The sequence below is a fragment of the Hylobates moloch genome, unplaced genomic scaffold (genome assembly GCF_009828535.3).
Source record: "Hylobates moloch isolate HMO894 unplaced genomic scaffold, HMol_V3 SCAFFOLD_1, whole genome shotgun sequence".
In the NCBI taxonomy this organism is placed as follows: domain Eukaryota; kingdom Metazoa; phylum Chordata; class Mammalia; order Primates; family Hylobatidae; genus Hylobates; species Hylobates moloch.
This window is the reverse complement of record NW_026652276.1, coordinates 63554358-63575434: the sequence shown is the minus strand read 5'-3', so window position 1 is coordinate 63575434 and position 21077 is coordinate 63554358. Positions and strand designations below refer to the sequence as shown.

General features: G+C 36.9%; 1 protein-coding gene across 1 annotated transcript in view; it reads right to left on the bottom strand.

Moving 5' to 3' along the window:
• The window catches only part of TTN (titin), a 288926-nt gene extending 279448 nt beyond the window's left edge, over positions 1-9478 (bottom strand). The window contains exon 1 of the mRNA XM_058440679.1: positions 9393-9478. Coding sequence (XP_058296662.1) covers positions 9393-9424 — 32 coding nt within the window. The 5' untranslated portion in view covers positions 9425-9478. The remainder of the gene's footprint in view (positions 1-9392) is intronic.
• Between the last annotated feature and the right edge of the window lie 11599 nt (positions 9479-21077).

The following is a 21077-nucleotide window of genomic DNA, read 5'->3' as shown; positions in this document are numbered from 1 at the left end:
TTCCTGGTGAAGCTGTGAGAAGAAAGCCACCATCCTCCAACCCCAGAATGGTAGATCCACTAACAGCTTGAACTGTGTGCCTGGAAAAGCTGCAGATACTCAACACCAGCCCATGAAGACAGCCAGGATGGAGACTGTATCTTGCAAAGCTACAGGGGCAGAGCTGCTCAAGACCATGGGAACCCATCTCTTGCATCATTGTGACACAGATGTGAGATGTGGAGTCAAAGGAGATCATTTTGAAGCTTTAAGATTTGACTGCCCTGTTTATTTTGGACTTGTGTGGGGCCTATAGCCCCTATGTCTTGGCCAGTTTCTCCCATTTGGAATGGCTGTATTTACCCAATGCCTGTACCTCCATTGTATCTAGGAAGTAACCATCTTGCTTTTGATTTATCTAGCTGTGTACCAATCCTAATCCTTTACCTAATACATGAATCTATAGTGGACAAGGGAGGCATTAATGTGTGGCTTTTGTTCTTTACTTTTGCAATGCAGAATTACATTAAATGATGAAAAACACTCATTCTAGGAATTTGTAATATTAATAGGAAATTTGAACTAAAGACAATCTAATTGTCTACCAATAGGGAGCATTATACACTGACACAAGAGACTATTAGGAAGCTTTTTAAAAATAAATATAATGTTGAAAAGGAACTTGCCTTACCAGAAACAACTTACTATAAAACTACAGCAACCAAAGTATTGGCACAGTAATATAAAATATAAAAATAAATTAGTAAACAGAATAGAGAATCTAGAAATAGATCCAAGAAAATATGAAGAATTAATATGTAATGGTTTAGTTCATAATGGTGCTGGCATAATTGGATATTTATTCAAAAGAAGGCACTTCATATTTATAGGCACTTCATGATTTATAGTCCTTTGGGTATATACCCAGTAATGGGATGGCTGGGTCAAATGGTATTTCTAGTTCTAGATCCCTGAGGAATCGCCACACTGACTTCCACAATGGTTGAACTAGTTTACAGTCCCACCAACAGTGTAAAAGTGACCCTATTTCTCCACATCCTCTCTAGCACCTGTTGTTTCCTGACTTTTTAATGATCGCCATTCTAACTGGTGTGAGATGGTATCTCACTGTGGTTTTGATTTGCATTTCTCTGATGGCCAGTGATGATGAGCATTTTTTCATGTGTTTTTGGGCTGCATAAATGTCTTCTTTTGAGAAGTGTCTGTTCATGTCCTTCAGAAATGATGCTGCATATCTACAACTATGTGTTCTTTGACAAACCTGACAAAAACAAGAAATGGGGAAAGGATTCCCTATTTAATAAATGGTGCTGGGAAAACTGGCTAGCCATATGTAGAAAGCTGAAATGGGATCCCTTCCTTACACCTTATACAAAAATTAATTCAAGATGGATTAAAGACTTACATGTTAGACCTAAAACCATAAAAACTCCAGAACAAAACCTAGGCAATACCATTCAGGACATAGGCATGGGCAAGGACTTCATGTCTAAAACACCAAAAGCAATGGCAACAAAAGCCAAAATTGACAAATGGGATCTCATTAAACTAAAGAGCTTCTGCACAGCAAAAGAAACTACCATCAGAGTGAACAGGCAACCTACAAAATGGGAGAAAATTTTCGCAACCTACTTATCTGACAAACGGCTAATATTCAGAATCTACAATGAACTCAAACAAATTTACAAGAAAAAAACAAACAACCCCATCAAAAAGTGGGCAAAGGATATGAACAGACACTTCTCAAAAGAAGACATTTATGCAGCCAAAAAACACATGAAAAAATGCTCATCATCACTGGCCATCAGAGAAATGTAAATGAAAACCACAATGAGATACCATCTCACACCAGTTAGAATGGCCATCATTAAAAAGTCAGGAAACAACAGGTGCTGGAGAGGATGTGGAGAAATAGGGTCACTTTTACACTGTTGGTGGGACTGTAAACTAGTTCAACCATTGTGGAAGTCAGTGTGGCGATTCCTCAGGGATCTAGAACTAGAAATACCATTTGACCCAGCCATCCCATTACTGGGTATATACCCAAAGGACTATAAATCATGCTGCTATAAAGACACATGCACACGTATGTTTATTGTGGCACTATTCACAATAGCAAAGACTTGGAACCAACCCAGATGTCCAACAACGATAGACTGGATTAAGAAAATGTGGCACATATACACCATGGAATACTATGCAGCCATAAAAAATGATGAGTTCATGTCCTTTGTAGGGACATGGCTGAAACTGAAAACCATCATTCTCAGTAAACTATCTCAAGGACAAAAAACCAAACACCACATGTTCTCACTCATAGGTGGGAATTGAACAATGAGAACACATGGACACAAGAAGGGGAACATCGCACTCCGGGGACTGTTGTGGGGTTGGGGGAGGGGGGAGGGACAGCATTAGGAGATATACCTAATGCTAAATGACGAGTTAATGGGTGCAGCACACCAACATGGCACAGGGATACATATGTAACAAACCTGCACATTGTGCACATGTACCCTAAAACTTAAAGTATAAAAAAAAAAGAATTGGATACCACAAAATATAAAAGTATGAGTATAAAGATACTTATTTTAGTATTGTTTAGAGGTGATAAAAAGGACAACCTGAATGTTAATCAGTGAGGAAATGCTTGAGTGATTTGTGGTATAACCATGATATCCATAGCACCCAGGAATTAAGGATAATGAGTTAGACCCATATATTGCCCCAGAAAGACGGCCATGACAGTAGAAGAAAAAGCAAGCTGCAGAATGCTATGCAATGCATATTATTCTCAATCACAGCAATCTGTTCATTTTAATAATATTTCTTTCTGCTTTTTGTTTGTCTTGCCATTTTCCTCATTATTATATGACTCTTCCATTGGTCTACAAACATCAATAAGAAAGCATTAAAATCTGTCGAGTTCACCTTTAAAACTCTGGCTCCTGGTACAGTGGTATACTAGATAGAAGATGCTCATAGAACATTTATTTAATGAAAATTTATAGTAAACTTCTGGAAAGATACACAAAAACTGTTAAAAGTGACTTCTTTGTGATAGATGTATGTAGGGCTTGGATGAAAAACTTAATTTTCACCTTATACGTGAATTTGAATTTTCACCACGAACATGTATTACTCTCTCTTAAAAAAAAGCCTCTATTTCAATTATGTATCCAAAACTAGTGTGGAATTAAAAATATAAGGCAAAACTTATAAATTCTAGTTAGTAAAAACACAAATAACAAATAGAACCTTTTTCCACGAAATGCATCTCCCCCTGCAAAATGTTATTTTGTGGATAAAAGTGATCAAAAGCTGGAGCGATCTAAGAAGGGGATATCATATACAACATACGGGGACGACAAAATAACTGGAAAGAATCCTAGTACACTGAAGTGCTAGTTGTGTTATCTGGGTGCAATGAACATGTATTGTTTTTATAAAGAGCAAATGAAATTCAAACCCAGACAAAAACCAGGTGCAATGATCATTAACATATATAAAATAGTTGGGGGGCAGGATAAAGGAGCCTTCTGGAAAAATCTTTCTTTGCTATTGGTGCTGTGTCTTCCTCTCCTGAACTTGACTTTAATTTCCCAAGCCCTGTGAAACCTCTGTTCCAGTTGTTTCACAGAGTGCCTCCACCCTCTCCTTGCCTTAGCTGAAATGCAGGTCTCCCCTTGGCAGCCTCACCCAGTGGAAACTACTCAGTGCCCACACAGCCAAGGGCTGATTTTTCTCCAGCTTCCATTATCACCTCCAGATGTTTACTTTTTTATTTCTAAACAAAGCCTATTCTTCCTTTGAAGCTAAAGATTCTTTAGCTACCACTTTCTACCTATCTTCTCCAGGCTTTCAGGGTGTTTTCTTCAAAGGCCTTCTCAACATTTCCTGAAGACATCAGCATCAGCACCCCTAGTGTAAGCCTTGCCAACACCCTTAGGGACTCCCACATCCATGTGTAATCACACTAGAGGAAAATGATGGATAGCATAGTTTCCAAATCAGACAGACTTTGGATCAAATCCCAGATGCGCCAGTTATTAGCAAAATGACCCTGAGTTAATCACTGAAGCTTCATTTCTTCCTCGTAAAATGGGAATACTCACTTCTTCATAGTGAATATTCTCCTTTAGTGTTGTTTTGGTTTTCATTAACTAGATTTTGTAAGTTCTTCTTTGATTTTTTATTTTTACAAATAGTTTTAGATAATAGTGTTTTTTTCATAGCACATTTTATAACAAATGCTCAATGTGGAAGCTGTTGCTGGTTATTGTCGTTATTTGAATAGCCCTTTCTACACCTTTAGCCACACAGTTCCTGCCTGGCAGGTCTGAAATGGCATTCATTCCTTCTTTCCCACTTCAGCACTTTACCACTGTGACCATACTTTGGGTCTTGCCCTCTTCAGGTCTTTCTTCTGTGGAGTTGCTTCTCTTCTAACATCAACAGAGAAGTTAAAGATACATCTCTTTTCATCAGTATTATCATGAGTAGGGCTTAAACATTTATTTTATAGCCACATACGTATGCTTATCTGTTTTCCTCCAGTGTCAGGGGAAAATGGGTCTTTTCCTCTTCAAGGCTAGACCAATATTCAGGATCCTTCTACTCTTGTTTCTTCCAAGACACACACTATTCCATATAATATGTTTAACTTCCCCTATCTAGAAGCTTCTTCCCCTTACCAGCCACTCTACTTGATACATTGTTTCCCCATTTAACTATAACTGAGCTTATTGCTGTATTAGTTTCTTTATTTCTTATTGCTATGGTCTAAATGTTTGTTTCCTTCCAAAATTCATGTTGAAATCTTACCCCAAAGGTGATGGTTTTAAGAGATGGGGCCTTTGGCAAGTGATTAGGTTATGAGGGTTTTGCCCTCATGAATGGGATTTCTACCCTTATGAAAAAGGCTTGAAAGAGCTCCTTTTGCTCTTCTGCTATGTGAGGTCATAGCAAGAAGTCCTTTTCTATGAGAAAAGTGCCCTTGTTAGATATACAATCTGTTGGTGGCTTGATCTTGAACTTCCCAGCCTCCAGCACTGTAAGCAATAAATTTCTATTGTTTATAAATTACCCAGGGTAGGGTAAGTTGCTAGAGCAGCCTGAATAGACTAAAATACCTATTCTTTCTGAACCCTCTTTCAGCTTCTTTTCTCATTATTCCTGCACGACTCACATTGTGTTTTCCACTGCCTTTCTTATTCCAAATCCAATAGGCAGAGTTTTTTTTTTAAACTTTTTTCCAACATTTTTGGTTGTCACTTATTAATCCAGTGGATACTTAAAAATTGTATTTTCATAATGCATAATAGTAAGTGATGTGTTAGGAAACTCTTCAAACAAATTCACCTACAGGAAAATTATTTGTGTTGAGTGATTGAAAAGTCAATGAGTTCATAGCACTAAACTTGAACTATTTCTCAGGCTATTTCTTCCTTTGGCCTTGGCTTTTTGATAAAACATAGCCAAGAAGAATCACCCAAGATTACATTTTTTCTGCATCCCATCACTTTCACCAGTTCTCCTACTAACTTTTGCACTTCATCTTTCTGGAAGCTGTCTCCAAACTTGAATTCCTTGGCACCAGCCTCTCTGGACTCATACAGTTCTGACTTATTCATGAGCAGTTCTCCTCCTGCTGGTCTTGATCAAGTTCTACTTCTTACTCTTGTGTTTTCCCGGGGTTAGCTCATCTCCTTTCAAGGCTTCAACTACATTCTGATCACTTCAAGATGATTATCTCTGCCCCATTCATTGCTCGTGTGCTCCAGACTCACATTTCACTCTTATTGGGTATCTCCAAGAGAATCTCAGACTTAAAATACCCAGATTAGACTCCTTATAAATCTGTCCTTCTTCTGGATTTTTCCATCTGAGTTAATAACATCACTATCTATTCAACCACCTAAGTGAGAACTCTGGGAGTTTTTCTTAATGCTTCCTTCTCCTTATTACCTACCTCTGAGATGTCAATAAATTCTTTTAATTCTACCACCTAAAAATAGCTTGAATCTTTGTAATCTTGTTTATTGCTACTGCCATTTCCAGGTCCTTATTTCTCACTTATTCTATTGGATTTAGCCTCTTAATTGTTCGTTTCTGCCTCCAATCTAAAGTCCACCTCAAAGCCCAATAAGCACTCCATGATAAAAATTTCACATAATTTCTCTGATTTAAATCTTCAGCAAGTCTTGGGAGTCCTACATAACCCAAGATACTGACTGAATCTATTATCCTCCACTCCCGACTTTTTGGTCCTGTTTTGATTTTGCCCAGCCCATTGCCTTTTTGCAGCACTGACTAGAACGATAATCGACACACAGTAGATGCTTGATATGGGCTAAAATGTGGACCCTCTAAAATTCATATGTTGAAATTCTAACTCCTAGTGCCTCACACTGTGACTGTGTTTTGAGGTTAGGTCTTTAAAGAGATGATTAAGTTAAAATGAGCTCATTAGGGTGGGCCCTAACCCAATATGAGTGGTGTCCTTATAAGAACAAGAGATAGGATCAGGAACAGTGGCTCATGCCTGTAATCCCAACACTTTGAGAGATGGAGGTGGGCAGATTGCTGGAGCCCAGGAGTTCAACACCAGCCTGGGCAACACAGCAAGATCTTGTCTGTGTTAAAAAACAAAAACAAAAAATCCTGGGCATGGTGGCATTCACCTGTAGACCCAGTCACTCAGGAGGCTGAGGTGGGAGGATCACTTGAACCTGGGAGATTGAGGCTGCAGTGAGCCATGATCAAAACACTGCACTCCAGCCTGGGTGACAGAGTGAGATTCTATCTCCAAAAATAAAGAAAAACAAAGAACAAGAGATTAAGACGAAACAGAAAGAGAGGAAAGGTCATGCGGAGACAGGAGGAAGATGGAAGTGAAGGAGAGAAGCCTCAGAAGAAATGAGCTCTGTCGGCACTTTGATCTTCGAACTTCAAGTCTTCAGGACTGTGAGAAAATAAATTTCAGTAAGTTTAAGTTGCCCAGTCTGTAGTAGATTGTTATGGCAGCGCTAGCAAACTAATGATGTGCTCAATAACATAAATCTTAAGGACATGAACAACTGTATCAGATAAATATGATGACAATTTAAGCTTTTGGTGACCGACTTTCTCAGAATCCCTGAATCATATTTTAAGGAAATGAGAGTGGAGCAGGCTGGAGAGGACAGGACTTCCTAATTGCTTATTACCATATCTCAGCAGCAAAATCTGCTCATCTCTAGGCCTTTACTTTGGATCTAAGTGTTAATGTGTACTCTTCCATTTAAAACAAGGAAGCTTTAGCAACAGTTTCACCTTTGGCAAATTCTTTGTCAAAATGAAGGAACACTTATCACCTGTAATGTGAATCTTTGTCTCCCCCCATCTCTGTTGATAGACTATGATTTGGGGATGCTTGCTGTATAGTCGTCCTTCAGTATCCTTGGGGGATTGCCTCCAGGACCCCCTAATCCCCAGCAGATACCAAAATACGTGGATGCTCAAGTCGCTTATATAAAATAGCACAGTATTTGCATTTAACCTATGCACATCTTCACATATGCTTTAAATCATCTCTAGATTCCTTATAATACCTAATACAATGTAAGTGCTATGTAAATAGTTATTTTGTATTTTTTATTTGTATTTTTTTATTTTGAGGTTTTTCTTTTTTTCAATATTTTTGATATGCATTTGGTTGAATTCATGGATGCAGAACATGTGAGTAGGGAGAGGCAACTGTATTATTAACCCATCAGAGACTACATTCATTAGAGGTTAGTTGAGCAACAACTGTTATAAGAGCATATGTAAGTTTAAAAAACAATAAGCTTTGAAAAAGATAAAAGTAGGTCCTGGCATCCAGAAGCTGGCCTTTGTAATAAATGATGAGCCAATATTGATGCATTATTACTAAAGTTCATAATATACATTAGGGTTCACTGTTGTTTTGTATATTCTGTGGGTTTTGATTGATGTTTAATGACATGTATCCTCCATTGCAGTATCATTCACAGTAGTTTCAATGCCCTAAACATCCTCTGTGCTCCACTTGTTCATCTTCCTCTTCCTTCTCTCCCTAAAGCCTGGCAATCACTGGTTTCTTATTGTCTCCGTACTGTTTTCTTTTCCAGAATACCATATAGTTGGAGTCATACAGTATGTAGCCTTTTCAGATTAACTTCTTTCACTTAGCAATATGCATTTAAGATTCCTTAGTGTCTTTCCATGCCTTAGTAACATATTTCATATTGCCTAAGATTCCACTGTATGTATGTATCTCAGTTTGTTTATCCATTCACCTATTAAAGGACATCTTGTTTGCTTCCAAGTTTTTGCCACTATGAATTAAGCTGCTATAAACATCTGCATGCAGGTTTTGTGTGGACACAAGTTTTCAGCTCATTTGGGTAAACACCAAGAAAACTAATTGCTGGATTGTATGACAAGAGTATGTTCAGTTTTGTAAGAAACTGCCAAACTGTCTTCCAAAGTGGCTGTGCCGTTTTGCATTCCCACCAGCAGTGAGTGAGAGTTCCTGGTGCTTCACATCCTCACTAGCATTTGGCTTTGTCAGTGCTTTGGATTTTAGCCACTCTAATAGGTATGTATTCTGACTCATTTTTTACCATAATAAAATAAGTACTTTGGGATAAGTAGGATATATTCCACAATAAGAAGAGAATGAGGGAAATAAAACAATAACTTTACATGTGGCTCCTGGGTGGTAGACCAGGCTCATTCCCTGAGTAAAAAATTGGTTTTCATATTCTAGCCTTCTAGGATGAGATTAAAATCTGCACCTAAGAGAAATAAGGAATGAGAACTTTGGGTTATTCATTAAGGTTATATCTGCACATTAGATGTCTAACATAATTATCATTTTACAGTAATAGCTCTAAAAGTAGAAAGGACAATAAAATATGTAATATTTACATGGGTTATGGATATTTCCACATATGAATATTTATACTTAAAAACAGGATAACCTCCACAAAAGAGTTTTAGCTCCTGCCCCTTTACCTAAGTGGACAACTGGTTCTTGCTAGTACTTTTTTCATACTTCTAGTACTTTTGTTTCCTCTGTTGTATTTTTGGGCAAAAACTTTTGTTTGTGTTTAGCTTCTGTCTGAAATGTGCCACATGTTTATTTCTTTAAGAGAAAAGGGTGCATATTGTCTTGTGAATAAATATTTCATTCATTTATATGTTGTATACCTGAGAACATGGCCTCAAATATAAGAATTTAGCTGAAACTACTGTTGGTTTAGGACAGAAGTACTTCCTAGAATCAGAAAGATTCATGCTCTTTTTCTGTGGATAATATAGAAAAACATAGAGTTATGAAACACAATATATTCTTCTGAAAATAAAGACAAAACCACATGACCTACTTCAGTATCTCCAGGTACCACTTAGAAGTCATCTTTGAACCAAGTGACACATGGTCCTGATCTTCTGGACACTGTGCAGTGTGAAAGCAGATCTCATCCTTCCTGGAGGTTGACAGGTCTAACACTTTCTAGGAATGTTAGAATTTTGCTTCATACTAAAAGGAAAAGGAAATTTGAAGTTGCTAATATAAGATACACATGTGCAATATTTTCTTTTCTCTTTTTCTTTATCTCTCTTTTCTATTTCTCCCTCTCCTCCCTCCCTCCCTCCCTCCCTTCCTTCTTTCCTCTCTCCCTCCCTTCCTCCCTCCCTCCCTCCCTCCCTCCCTTCCTTCCTTCTTTCCTGTCTCCCTCCCTTCCTCCCTCCCTCCCTCCCTCCCTCCCTTCTTTCAACGGAGTCTCATTCTGTTGCCTAGGCTGGAGTGCAGTGGCACAATCTCCACTCACTGCAACCTGTTCCTCCCAGATTCAAGTGATTCTCCTTCCTCAGCCTCCTGAGTAGCTGGGATTACAGGCACCCACCACCATGCCTGGCTAATTTTTGTATTTTTAGTACATATGAGATTTCACTATGTTGGCCAGGCTGGTCCCAAACTCCTGACCTCAGGTGATCCACCCCCCTCGGTCTCCCAAAGTGCTGGGATTACAGGCGTGAGCCACCGCACCTGGCCCATATATGCAATATTTTCAATGTGTTCATTTTCAGAAGTCTTTCTAAACGATGTCAAATTTCTTTTTACTGCATTCTTACCACCTCCTAATGTCTAGCAATGATCAATAATTCCCCTGACTGAAAAACCAAAAGCAAAAGTAAAAACAAAAACAAAACCCATGAAGGTGACTTTTTAAAATTTTAAGTTCCAGGATACATGTGCAGGATGTGCAGGTTTGTTACATAGGTAAACATGTGCCATGGTGGTTTGCTGCACCTATCAACCCATCACCTAAGTATTATTCCCCACATGCATTAGCTATTCATCCTGATGTTCTCCCTCCCCCGACCCTCAGTAGGCCCCAGGGTGTGTTGTTCCCCTCCCTGTGTCCATCTGTTCTCATTGTTTAACTACCACTTATAAGTGAGAACATGTGGTGTTTGGTTTTCTGTTCCTGGGTTAGTTTCCTGAAGATAATGGCTTCTAGTTCCATCCATGTCCCTGCAAAGGACATGATCTCATTTCTTTTTATGGCTGCATAGTATTCCATGGTGTATATGTACCACATTTTCTTTATCCAGTCTATCATTGATGGGTGTTTGGGTTGATTTCATGTTTTTGCTATTGTGAATAGTGCTGCGATGAACATATGTGGGCATGTATCTTTATAACAGAATGATTTATATTCTTTTGGGTACATACCCAGTAATGGGATTGCTGGGTCAAACGGTATTTCTGATTCTAGATCTTTGAGGAATCACCACACTGTCTTCCACAATGGTTGAACTAATTTACACTCCCCAAAACCACGTAAAAGCATTTGTAAAGGTGACTTTTATCAAGACTCTTGAATAGAGTCATCTTGTGAAATTTTACTTTCCTCACATATAAGGGAGAAAGAAGGGCAGACAGAAGGAGGAACTTGTTCTTAAGCTACTAAATTACCATGCTTTACTGGGGATCTGTCTGAGTAAGAGTCTCCAAAGTAAAAAAGCTACATTCTTGGAGACTATTCTAGAGATAGATTAAAACAGAAGTAATAAAGATGACATTTGGAACTACGCATGTAGCCATTGATTGCAAGTGTACTTAGGGGCCTCTTTGCCAAAAAATGATAACCTACACACTTTTTTTGCTGTCAAATTCCAGAATATAGACTTCAGTCTGTTGAATTTTGCAGGTTTTTATTTGATATATTTAATTGAACATCATCATTATCATTTTGCTGGTATGTCAGGGCAGTGGTATGTCAGGAATTTTAGCTCTCATAAAAAATTTATTCAACTACTTAAAACTATTTAATAATCTACCCAGGATAACTAATCCATTTAAGAAGAACAAAAATAAGAAAAAGTTTCAATAATTAATAAACAGTAAAATTGCTTTGTGAAGACCATGTTATTTGCTGGATTTTATTTTCTAAATTGTACTGACAAAACACCAATGTGTAATCTTGACCAAGCTTATGCTATCTTGTTTCCTTAAATAGTGGTTCTCAGCCAGGGACGATTTTCTGCCAGGGGATATTTGGCAATATTTGGAGACATCATGGTTGTTACATCTGAGGGTGGAGGTGCTAATGACATCTAGTGGGTAGAAGCCATAAATGCTGCTAAACATCCTACAGTGTATAGGACAACCCCCAAAAACACAGAATTATCTAATCCCAAATGTCAACCTTGTATCAAGGTTGAAAAATCCTGCTTTAGAGAAATACACCATGAATACCACATTTTCCTCATATTTAAATAATTTTAATACATATACAGATATCTCATGAAACATTCATCTCAAAACCCAAGCAAAATACAGTTTTTTATATAGAACATTTTCTGGTCAGTGTACACACAAGTTGAATGGTTTTTGAAAAGCGTTCTACTGCATTAAAGGACATAAGTAGAAGATATTTATTGAATATATTTATTAAGCTTCACTCACTAAGTAAAGCACACCACTGATACTTCCTCCTGCTTATCTGATACATAAAAGGACATGAAGCCATCATTTCCTGCAGTTTATGTTCCATAACACGGCAGTTGATTAGAAAGATGTAGTTACTTCTGTTTGAAAATGTAGCTGCTGCTCTGCCCTCTGGCTCACTTTGAAAATCTGTGGTTCTGAAAGCTCAAGGTACTATTTTTACTCTTTGTATTTGGCTCTGACCTGTGTAGCTACGTTCCTGCCTCTCATTTCCCTTGGTTTGGCCACACTGCTGGAGGGTGGGGCTGTGGTGTGTTTTTTAAGGTTGGGGGAGGGGTTGTAGTTACTCAGACAAGATTCTGATAAGTTCACATTCAGGGTGGTTTTGACTGAAAACTAGAATTTATAATTTTACAAATCAGATTATCCTTTTAGATATGTATTTTTATTAAATGTATTATCTCTTCCTATGAAAACAGAAACATGGCAAATAATAACTGAGTATTGTTGGGCATTTAAAAATATTTTTATCGAGGCTCAAGCTTAATTTGGAAGAAAATTGTGAACTATATTCTATTTGCAATTACTTTACATGCAGTAAAGTGATTTTTTCCCTGAGAATGAGATCTAAAGTATTAATAGATTAAATTGAAACGAAAGAATTTTTTAAAACAATTATTAATTTATATGAGCCATTCCAAAGAAAGCATTAGAAATATGTTAAAGCTTATTTCAAAAGGGATCATAATAGAAAAATAATTTGACTTAATTTCTATATAATAAAGGCTAAAATTTTTAAATTGCCTGAAACTGGCACTGAGCTCTTCATTAAAGCAGGTGTCATGTGGGTAGACATTGTGATAGCCCTGTTTAGAGTGCTACAGTCTTATAAGGGTATCTATCTATGAAGTTCCTCAAGGTTCCCCATGTTAAAGATGTCCAAGTGACTTTTTATTTTCTATGTTCTATTATACCACTATGCATTTTTATAATACTCACTGGACACAAAACGAATGTTAAACTAGGTTTGCATTTCTCTAGAGAATGACAAGATCTATGCTTTCTTTTTTCTAACATAGGAATAAATTTTTCATCAACTAGTATGCGCTATGTTCCCAGTTATTTCATCACTCAACAAAGCCACAACTGCATGAAAGGGCTTTAAGGCTGGGACTTTTGGGGGTGAATAACAGCCTGATTGTGTTTGGGTACACCAAGTTTTTAGTGAACCATATTTGAAGTCCTACAATCATATATATATTTATATTTTTTCTTTATTGAATAAATAGAATTTTTTATGACTGCCAAAAAGTACACTATTCTGAGCAAACAAAATTATTACCTTATCTGTCTTCTGCTTCCCAGAAAATTTCCTTTAAATTTTGTTCTAAACCTTGATTGTTCTCTTGATCATTTGGCCCCAAACACCAAGTGCTTGGCAATATCACCTGCCTGTTCCAATGAGAAAATCAAGAACACACTGTGTGTTAAATACCCCTTAGAGATCAGTGAGAGCTAGACGCACATTTAGAAATGGTCTATTTTGCACCATAATTCACAGGCAAGGAACATGAGGGTCAAAGATTTTAGTTGCCTAAATCCGCAGAGTTCTTCTGTAGCAAAGCTAGGATCAGAATTTAGGTTTTTACACATGAAAAAATGCTCATCACTGGCCATCAGAGAAATGCAAATCAAAACCACAATGAGATACCATCTCATGCCAGTTAAAATGGCAATCATTAAAAAGTTAGGAAACAGCAGGTGCTGGAGAGGATGTAGAGAAATAGGAACACTTTTACACTGTTGGTGGGACTGTAAACTAGTTCAACCATTGTGGAAGACAGTGTGGCAATTCCTCAAGGATCTAAAACTAGAAATACCATTTGACCCAGCCATCCCATTACTGGGTATATACCCAAAGGACTATAAATCATGCTGCTATAAAGATACATGCACATGTATGTTTATTGTGGCACTATTCACAATAGCAAAGACTTGGAACCAACCCAAATGTCCATCAATGATAGACTGGATTAAGAAAATGTGGCACATATACACCATGGAATACTAAGCAGTCATAAAAAAGGATGAGTTCATGTCCTTTGTAGGGACATGGATGAAGCTAGAAACCATCATTCTCAGCAAACTATTGCAAGGACAAAAAACCAAACACCGCATGTTCTCACTCATAGGTGGGAATTGAACAATGAGAATACGTGGACACAGGAAGGGGAACATCACACACTGGGGCCTGTTGTGGGGTGGGGGGAGCAGGGAGGGATAGCATTAGGAGATATACCTAATGTAAATGACGAGTTAATGGGTGCAGCACACCAACATGGCACATGTATACACATGTAACAAACCTGCACGTTGTGCACATGTACCCTAGAACTTAAAGTATAAAAAAAAAAATCCCTCCTGAAAAAAAAATAATTTTGGTCTTTAGCTCCTCCAAATAGTAACATTTTAAGAGGAGTAATACAGAATACTCCAATTCTTTAAAACAAGTGCTCCCTTCTCTATGAATACAAGATTGAGAATGGGCTCAAAAGCATGACATTTTATAAAATTAGTGTTCCACTATTTTAATGAGCAATATTTAGGATTTCAATTTACTTGCATAAAGGTACATGATAACCTCAACAAAAAGCCTACATTTACCCAATTAGAAAGGATTCAGATGGCCCTAGGTTTCTCAGGGCAACATCAATGGAGGGCCGTTTATCTCATCTATGCTATCTCTAAATGCAAATATGTATATTAGACATATAAAGGCATATCCATCATTAGAAATTTAAAACAAAAGTGAAGATTGGTTGTATTTTCAGTAACATGCACAGCCAATGTCATATAATTTAAATATCAATTATACTCTGATTTCAAATATGTCTGTTAATGTTATTAAAATAACCATGTAATCTTTGCACTGTATATGGAGTCTGTTTGAGCCAACCTGCAAAGTTTCAGATCGGTGGAAAAGGAAATATTTCTCCATGTGTCCACACATGAAGAGGAATATAGCAAAATGAGAAGCCAGTACAGTCGACTGTAGAAAACTGTCTTAACTTGCTTTGATTACTATCCTTCCATAAAACAAACCATTATTCTTCAATGGGATGTTTAATCAGTGTATATTAATGGTGGTTAAATATTAACCACCATGATTATTTTTTCTCTTGAGTTAGAGAAATTGCATTTATTAAGAGCATTTTGAGTCAATATTTATATAAGAATAAGCATCCCCTATCTGCAAAAGTTTGAATGAGATAATCAGATTAAATTTATTACCTTTAGAGGAACTTAATGTCAAATTATACTTTAAGGAATTCCCACTAAAGCTAAGAAACAGGCAAGCAAATTCTGTTGTTTCCAGGTATTTAGTAGACATAATATACATTTTATTATTAGCATATAAACCATTAGCAATAAAAAAGAAATAAACGCACAAAACATTTGTTCCTGCAGTAATCATGTATGCTTTAGTAACCTTAAGATATGAGCTAGAAAAATTCATCTTTAAAGATCTAGATTCAGTACTTTTATGGAAGCTTGAAATACCATAACTAATGGATTGAAAAAACCAACAGCTGCTTCTCAACTAAGATTTATGATGTTATGATGTTGTTATTACATTAAAATTAAAGTAACTTCTAAGTTCTATTTAGAAATAATTCTTTTTGGTTTGCTATCAATGAAGAATTTAAATGAATTTATATTTGAGGTTGCTATATGTGTACACATATCTCAACGATGTTTTCCCCCCTTCTGACAGCTATCTGGAAATCTTGTTTGAAATATACAGATTTTTAATTATCTATTTTAAAACTGGAGTTGTGCTGAGCCTTTTATCCAGAGAATGCATATAAATAGCTCTACGTATGATACCACTGTTAAAATGAGAGAAGCTTATTTCTTCATCAAATCTAGGCCATAAGTTGCTAACGGCACTGGCGCCATTAGCATGAGGTGTTTTTCTAACCTGATCACATCATATATCACCTGGGCATTTTATGTATTACTGAATTCATACAAGTAAGAATTCATACAGAGAAACACACACACACACACACACACACACACACACACGTACAGCAAAAATTCAAATCTCTTGAAATAGTTTTTATTCATTCACAATGATCCTTATGGCATGTAAAACACTCTGCTATATAATTTTGATTAAGCTAACCAACAATTTCTTATATTTAAAGAAATGGTATAGGCTTTTCTAATTCTGAGATTCTCTACGAGATGGTATCATTCCTCTAACTGATTTAATTTTTGCCTACAATGGATTAGAGTCAGAGCACAGAGGAATGAGACTCATCTGCCAAGAAAAAGTCAGCTGTGGCCAGGCACAGTGGCTCACGCCAGCATTTTGGGAGGCTGAGGCAGGCGGATCACCTGAGGTCAAGAGTTTGGGACCAGCCTGGCCAACATGGAGAAACACCATCTCTATTAAAAGCACAAAAATTAGCTGGCGTGGTGGTGTGCACCTGTAATGCCAGCTATCCGGGAGGCTGAGGCAGGAGAATCGCTTGAACCCGGGAGGCAGAGGTTGCAGTGAGCCAAGATCACGCCACTGCACCCCATCCTGGGCGACAAGGGTGAGACTTCGTCAAAAAATAAAAAAGTCAGCTGCAACTGAGGACCAGCCCCTGTACCTTAGACTGCGCTCCTGACTTGTCCAGGAACATCCTGTTAAACCTGGGCCATCTTTCATGGTGTTCATAATCCATTTTGGGTTCTCAAAGTAAATCAGCATTTGTGCAATTATACGATGTATTGACATAGGTTTGAACAAAACCTATAATAGGTAATTTGTATATCCATTTGTAAGTCCTGGATGGGGTCTTTACAGTGCTCTATTGTTTATACTACTATATTTACAAGGCCTTCGATAAAATACAAGTTTAATACTTGGCTTTTGTGGTATATCAGTTAGTTTTCTTTTAAGTAATAAAGTACAATGCCATAATAATTTAGAATATTGACATATAAGACCAAAAATTACCCTCAAGAAAATGTTTAATGGAAATGAAGAAAATAATTATATTTAACATTTAGACAATACAAAACAATTAGCTTCATTGAAAAGTTTCCAGTTAACTAAAAGTGCCAAAATAGCCATTTGTATTCTATCGTATAATTAATTAACAAACTAAAATATGACTTTATGAAATACTACTTTTTAAGGTATAATACAGTGGTTGGCATATTTAACTTAGGTTTCTAAGAAGAAATCTTAGAAATAATACTAGCAGCCAGGGCCCATCCTTGCTGATAGAAAAGTACTTACCCACGGTAGCTACATTCATTCTTGCAGCACAGCAGATGACCAACTGGTAAATCTTTCACTCCAGGATGTGATGTCAGAAGCCAAAAGGTCTTCTTTTATTTTATTTTATTTTGATCATGTTATTATTGGAGAAAGCCCAGCTCAGCAGTCCTGTAATTATAACTTCTTTCTATTTTTTCTCTCTTGATCTGTTGATAATGACAATGGCAGTTAATGATCAAATTTGATTTATGTTCCACATCAAGTATTCCCTCACTCTGTTGAGCATCATCTTCTTCAAATAATTTACCTCTCTCAAATCTGTCCCGCACCCCCCACCAAAATATCAGAGGAAGGTGCAAGAAAAAGCAAGTGTGACATGTCACAACTAGATTTCAGGTTTCCATAATGTCTGCAACCAACGTATGGAAAAGGGGCAATTTCTTACAGCCTGCCTTTGCCATGGTCTCTGGAGATGCCTGATCACTGCACTGACAGCTCCTAACTTTTTCTTGAGTGCAGTTGTTGCAGATCTTCTGCTTTGGTGATTTTGCTATACTCTGATTAGTTCCAAGAGTTTTTTTGTAGATTCTTTGGGATTTTCTAGGTAGAAAGTCATGATATCTGTAAATCAAATTCGTTTTATTTCTTTTAAAATCTTAGTAACTTTTATGTTTTCTTGTCATATTCACTAGTGTTTCCGGTCAACATTGAATAAGAGTGGTAAGAGAGGATGTCCTTAAGTATGATGTTAGTTACAGGTTTTTATAGATGTTCTTTATCAAGTTGAGGAAGTTTCCTCTGTTACTAGTTTTCTGACAGTTTTTAAAAATTATCATGAACACACATTAGATTTTTGTCAAATGTTATTTCTGCATCAATTGATATAATTATATTATTTTTCTTCTTTTGCCTGTGGATGTGGTGGATTCACTGATTGATTTTTGAATTTTGAAAGAGCCATATATACCTAGAACAAATCCCACGTCTTGTGTGGGATTCTTTTTATCCATTGTTAGATTTAACTTATTAGTGTTGTGTTGAGGATTTTTGTAATCATATTCATGAGAGATATTGGTTTTTAGTTTTCATTTCTTGTAATACTTTTACCTGGATTTAGTATTAGCGTAATTCTGACCCAAGAGAATAAGTTTAAAGAGAGTTCTCTCTGCTTCTATTTTCTGGAAGAGATTGTGGAGAATGGCTGTTTTTCCCCCTTTAAATGTTTGGTAAATTTATCAATGAAATCATCTGGGCCTTGTGTTTTCTTTTTTGGAAAGTTGTTAATTATTGGTTCAATATCTCTAACAGATAAAGGGCTTTTCAGGTTTTCTATTTCTGCTTGTGTGAGTTTTGGTAACTTGTCTTTCAAGGAATTGATCTATTTCATTCAAGTTATCAAATTTGTGAGCTTAGAGTTTCTTTCATTTCTAATATTAGTAATTTGTGTCTTCTCTCTTTTCTTGGTTATCCTGGCTAGAGGTATATCAATTTTATTGATTTACTCAGAGAGCAAGCTTTTGGTCTCATTGGTTTTCTCTAGTATTTTCCTGTTTTCAATGTCATTGATTTACACTCTCATTTTTAAGTTTTCTTTTATTCTGCTTGCTATAGGCTTAAATCACTTTTCTTTCTCTAGTTTCCTAAGGTGACAACTTAGGATGATTTTAGATTTTTTTCTTTCTAATATATGCATTTAATGCTATAAATTTTCCTCTACACACTATTTTTCTACATCCCACAGATTTTGATAAGTTACATTTGTAATTTCATATTTTTCAAAATATCTAAAAATCCTTGAGTTTTTTTTGATCTACATGTTCTTTAGAAGTGTGCTGTTGAATCTACAAATATTTCTGGATTTTTGAGCTTTGTTATTAATTTCTTGTTTCGTTCCATTGTGGTCTGAAAACCTGCTATTGTATAATTATTATTCTTTTAAATTTTTAATGTATGATGTATGGCCAAGAATGTGGTCTATCTTGGAAAATGTTCCATGTGAGCATGAGAAGAATGTGTATTTTGCTGTTGTTGGATGGAATATTCTATGTGTCAATTAGATGAAGTAGATTGATAGTGCTGTTTAGGTCATGTATTTCCTAATTTTTGACCGTTAGTAATCCCATTTTTTGAACTTCTCTATTCTCCTTCATTATATTGTATATATTCTTACTTTGGTTATATGTCTAAACACAACTTTCTTTCCCCCTACCTCGACCCCTGTTGTGAATAATTCCAGCTTCCTCTAGAACTCTTTGTACCATAGTGCACTTAGGGGGTGATGTTCACATAGAAGATGAAAAGTTACTGATCGACTGAAATATACTAGGGTGATCCCTTCAAATCAGTAAGGAAGCTGAGGTATTCCAGCACACCTCAGGAGTGCTGGTTTGAAAGGCTGGCTGGTGTCTAGTACTGGTCTCTGGGAATTTTAGTACCAGAGACTTGTATTGGTTCTTCTAAAACATGGTCATTGTATTAGCTTTCTAGGGCTGCCATAACAAAGCATCACAAACAGGGTGGCTTAAAACAACAGAAATTTATTCTTTCATGGTTCAGAAGGCTAGAAATCCAAAAGTCCAAAGTCTAAGCCAAAACAACCATTCTCTCTCCAAGGGCTTTAGAGAAGAATCTTTCCTCACTTCTTTTAGCTTCCAGCGATTGCAATCTCTGGTGCACCTTGGCTTATAGCAGCTGCATTACTCCAATCTCTGCCTCTGTTGTCATGTGTCATGTACTGCCTCCTCCCTGTGTGTCTCCTCTGTGTCTCTGTGTCTGCCATGGCCTCCTTTTAAAGACACCAGGAAATGGATTTAGGGTCCACCTTGACACTACTGAACCCAGTAGGGTCCTCTTACTGGGTAACAAAAATTGTCATGTAGAAACATTTATTGTGGCCTCTAACTTCTTCTCGGGGAGTTCCCTAAAAACGTTTCCAGAATCCATAGGAAATTCACACAGACCCGGAAGCTGAAAGCCAAAGCTGACACTCAGCGTCCTCACCGTGTTGTGTAGCCAGTTTATCCCTTCCAGTTTTACATATCCCCAGTCACCACCCCTAAGTGGAACACAGCACACAAATCTTTCAGCTTTCCATAGACCCTACTTTCTCACCAGAAATTATGTTCTTTGGGTGGGGAAGCATTCTTATTTAATCTACTAACCCAGACCAGAATGTGATAAGAAATACCATTACTCTTGTAAGGGTAATAGAAACGAATAAAAATGCATTTTAAAAGGCACCTTCTGGAGCTGCATTCACTTGAATCAAAGGCTGGCCCTGCAGGGTTGGCACAGCAGCAGCTTCTAGAGGAGCGGCCCTGGAGCAAATGGGCATATTCACCTTTCTGACCCTGCCAAGTAAGTGGTTTCCTACCTTGTCTGCATTTCCAGCTGACTCTGTTTTCCAACAGCTTGTTTGTGTGTGGGTGTGCATAATACTTATTACAAAGAGAGGTGGCTGTCTGCCATCATTAGCACAATATGTGTTGGAGACAATTTGCCATGGATAAAGTATGTCCCTTTATATTTCACTGATTTTTTTTATACTCAAAAGATTTCATTGCATTTTTAAAAAATGCATACATAAGATAAAAATACCATTTTGTAGATGCTTGGATCAATAAAGTTCTTGTAAAAAGAACTGTTGTTGAATGGGACAAAGGAAAAAGATGATTTCATTTTATTACCTAGTTCTGGAGCTGCCATTTTACAAGTATTGATGTTTAGGTGCATTCTAAATGGAAAAAGAGCCATGGCAAGGAGCCATGAGAATACAGATAGAAAACTTCATGTTATGTAACTATTATTGTTCTGGTTTAAAGAAAAATTGGA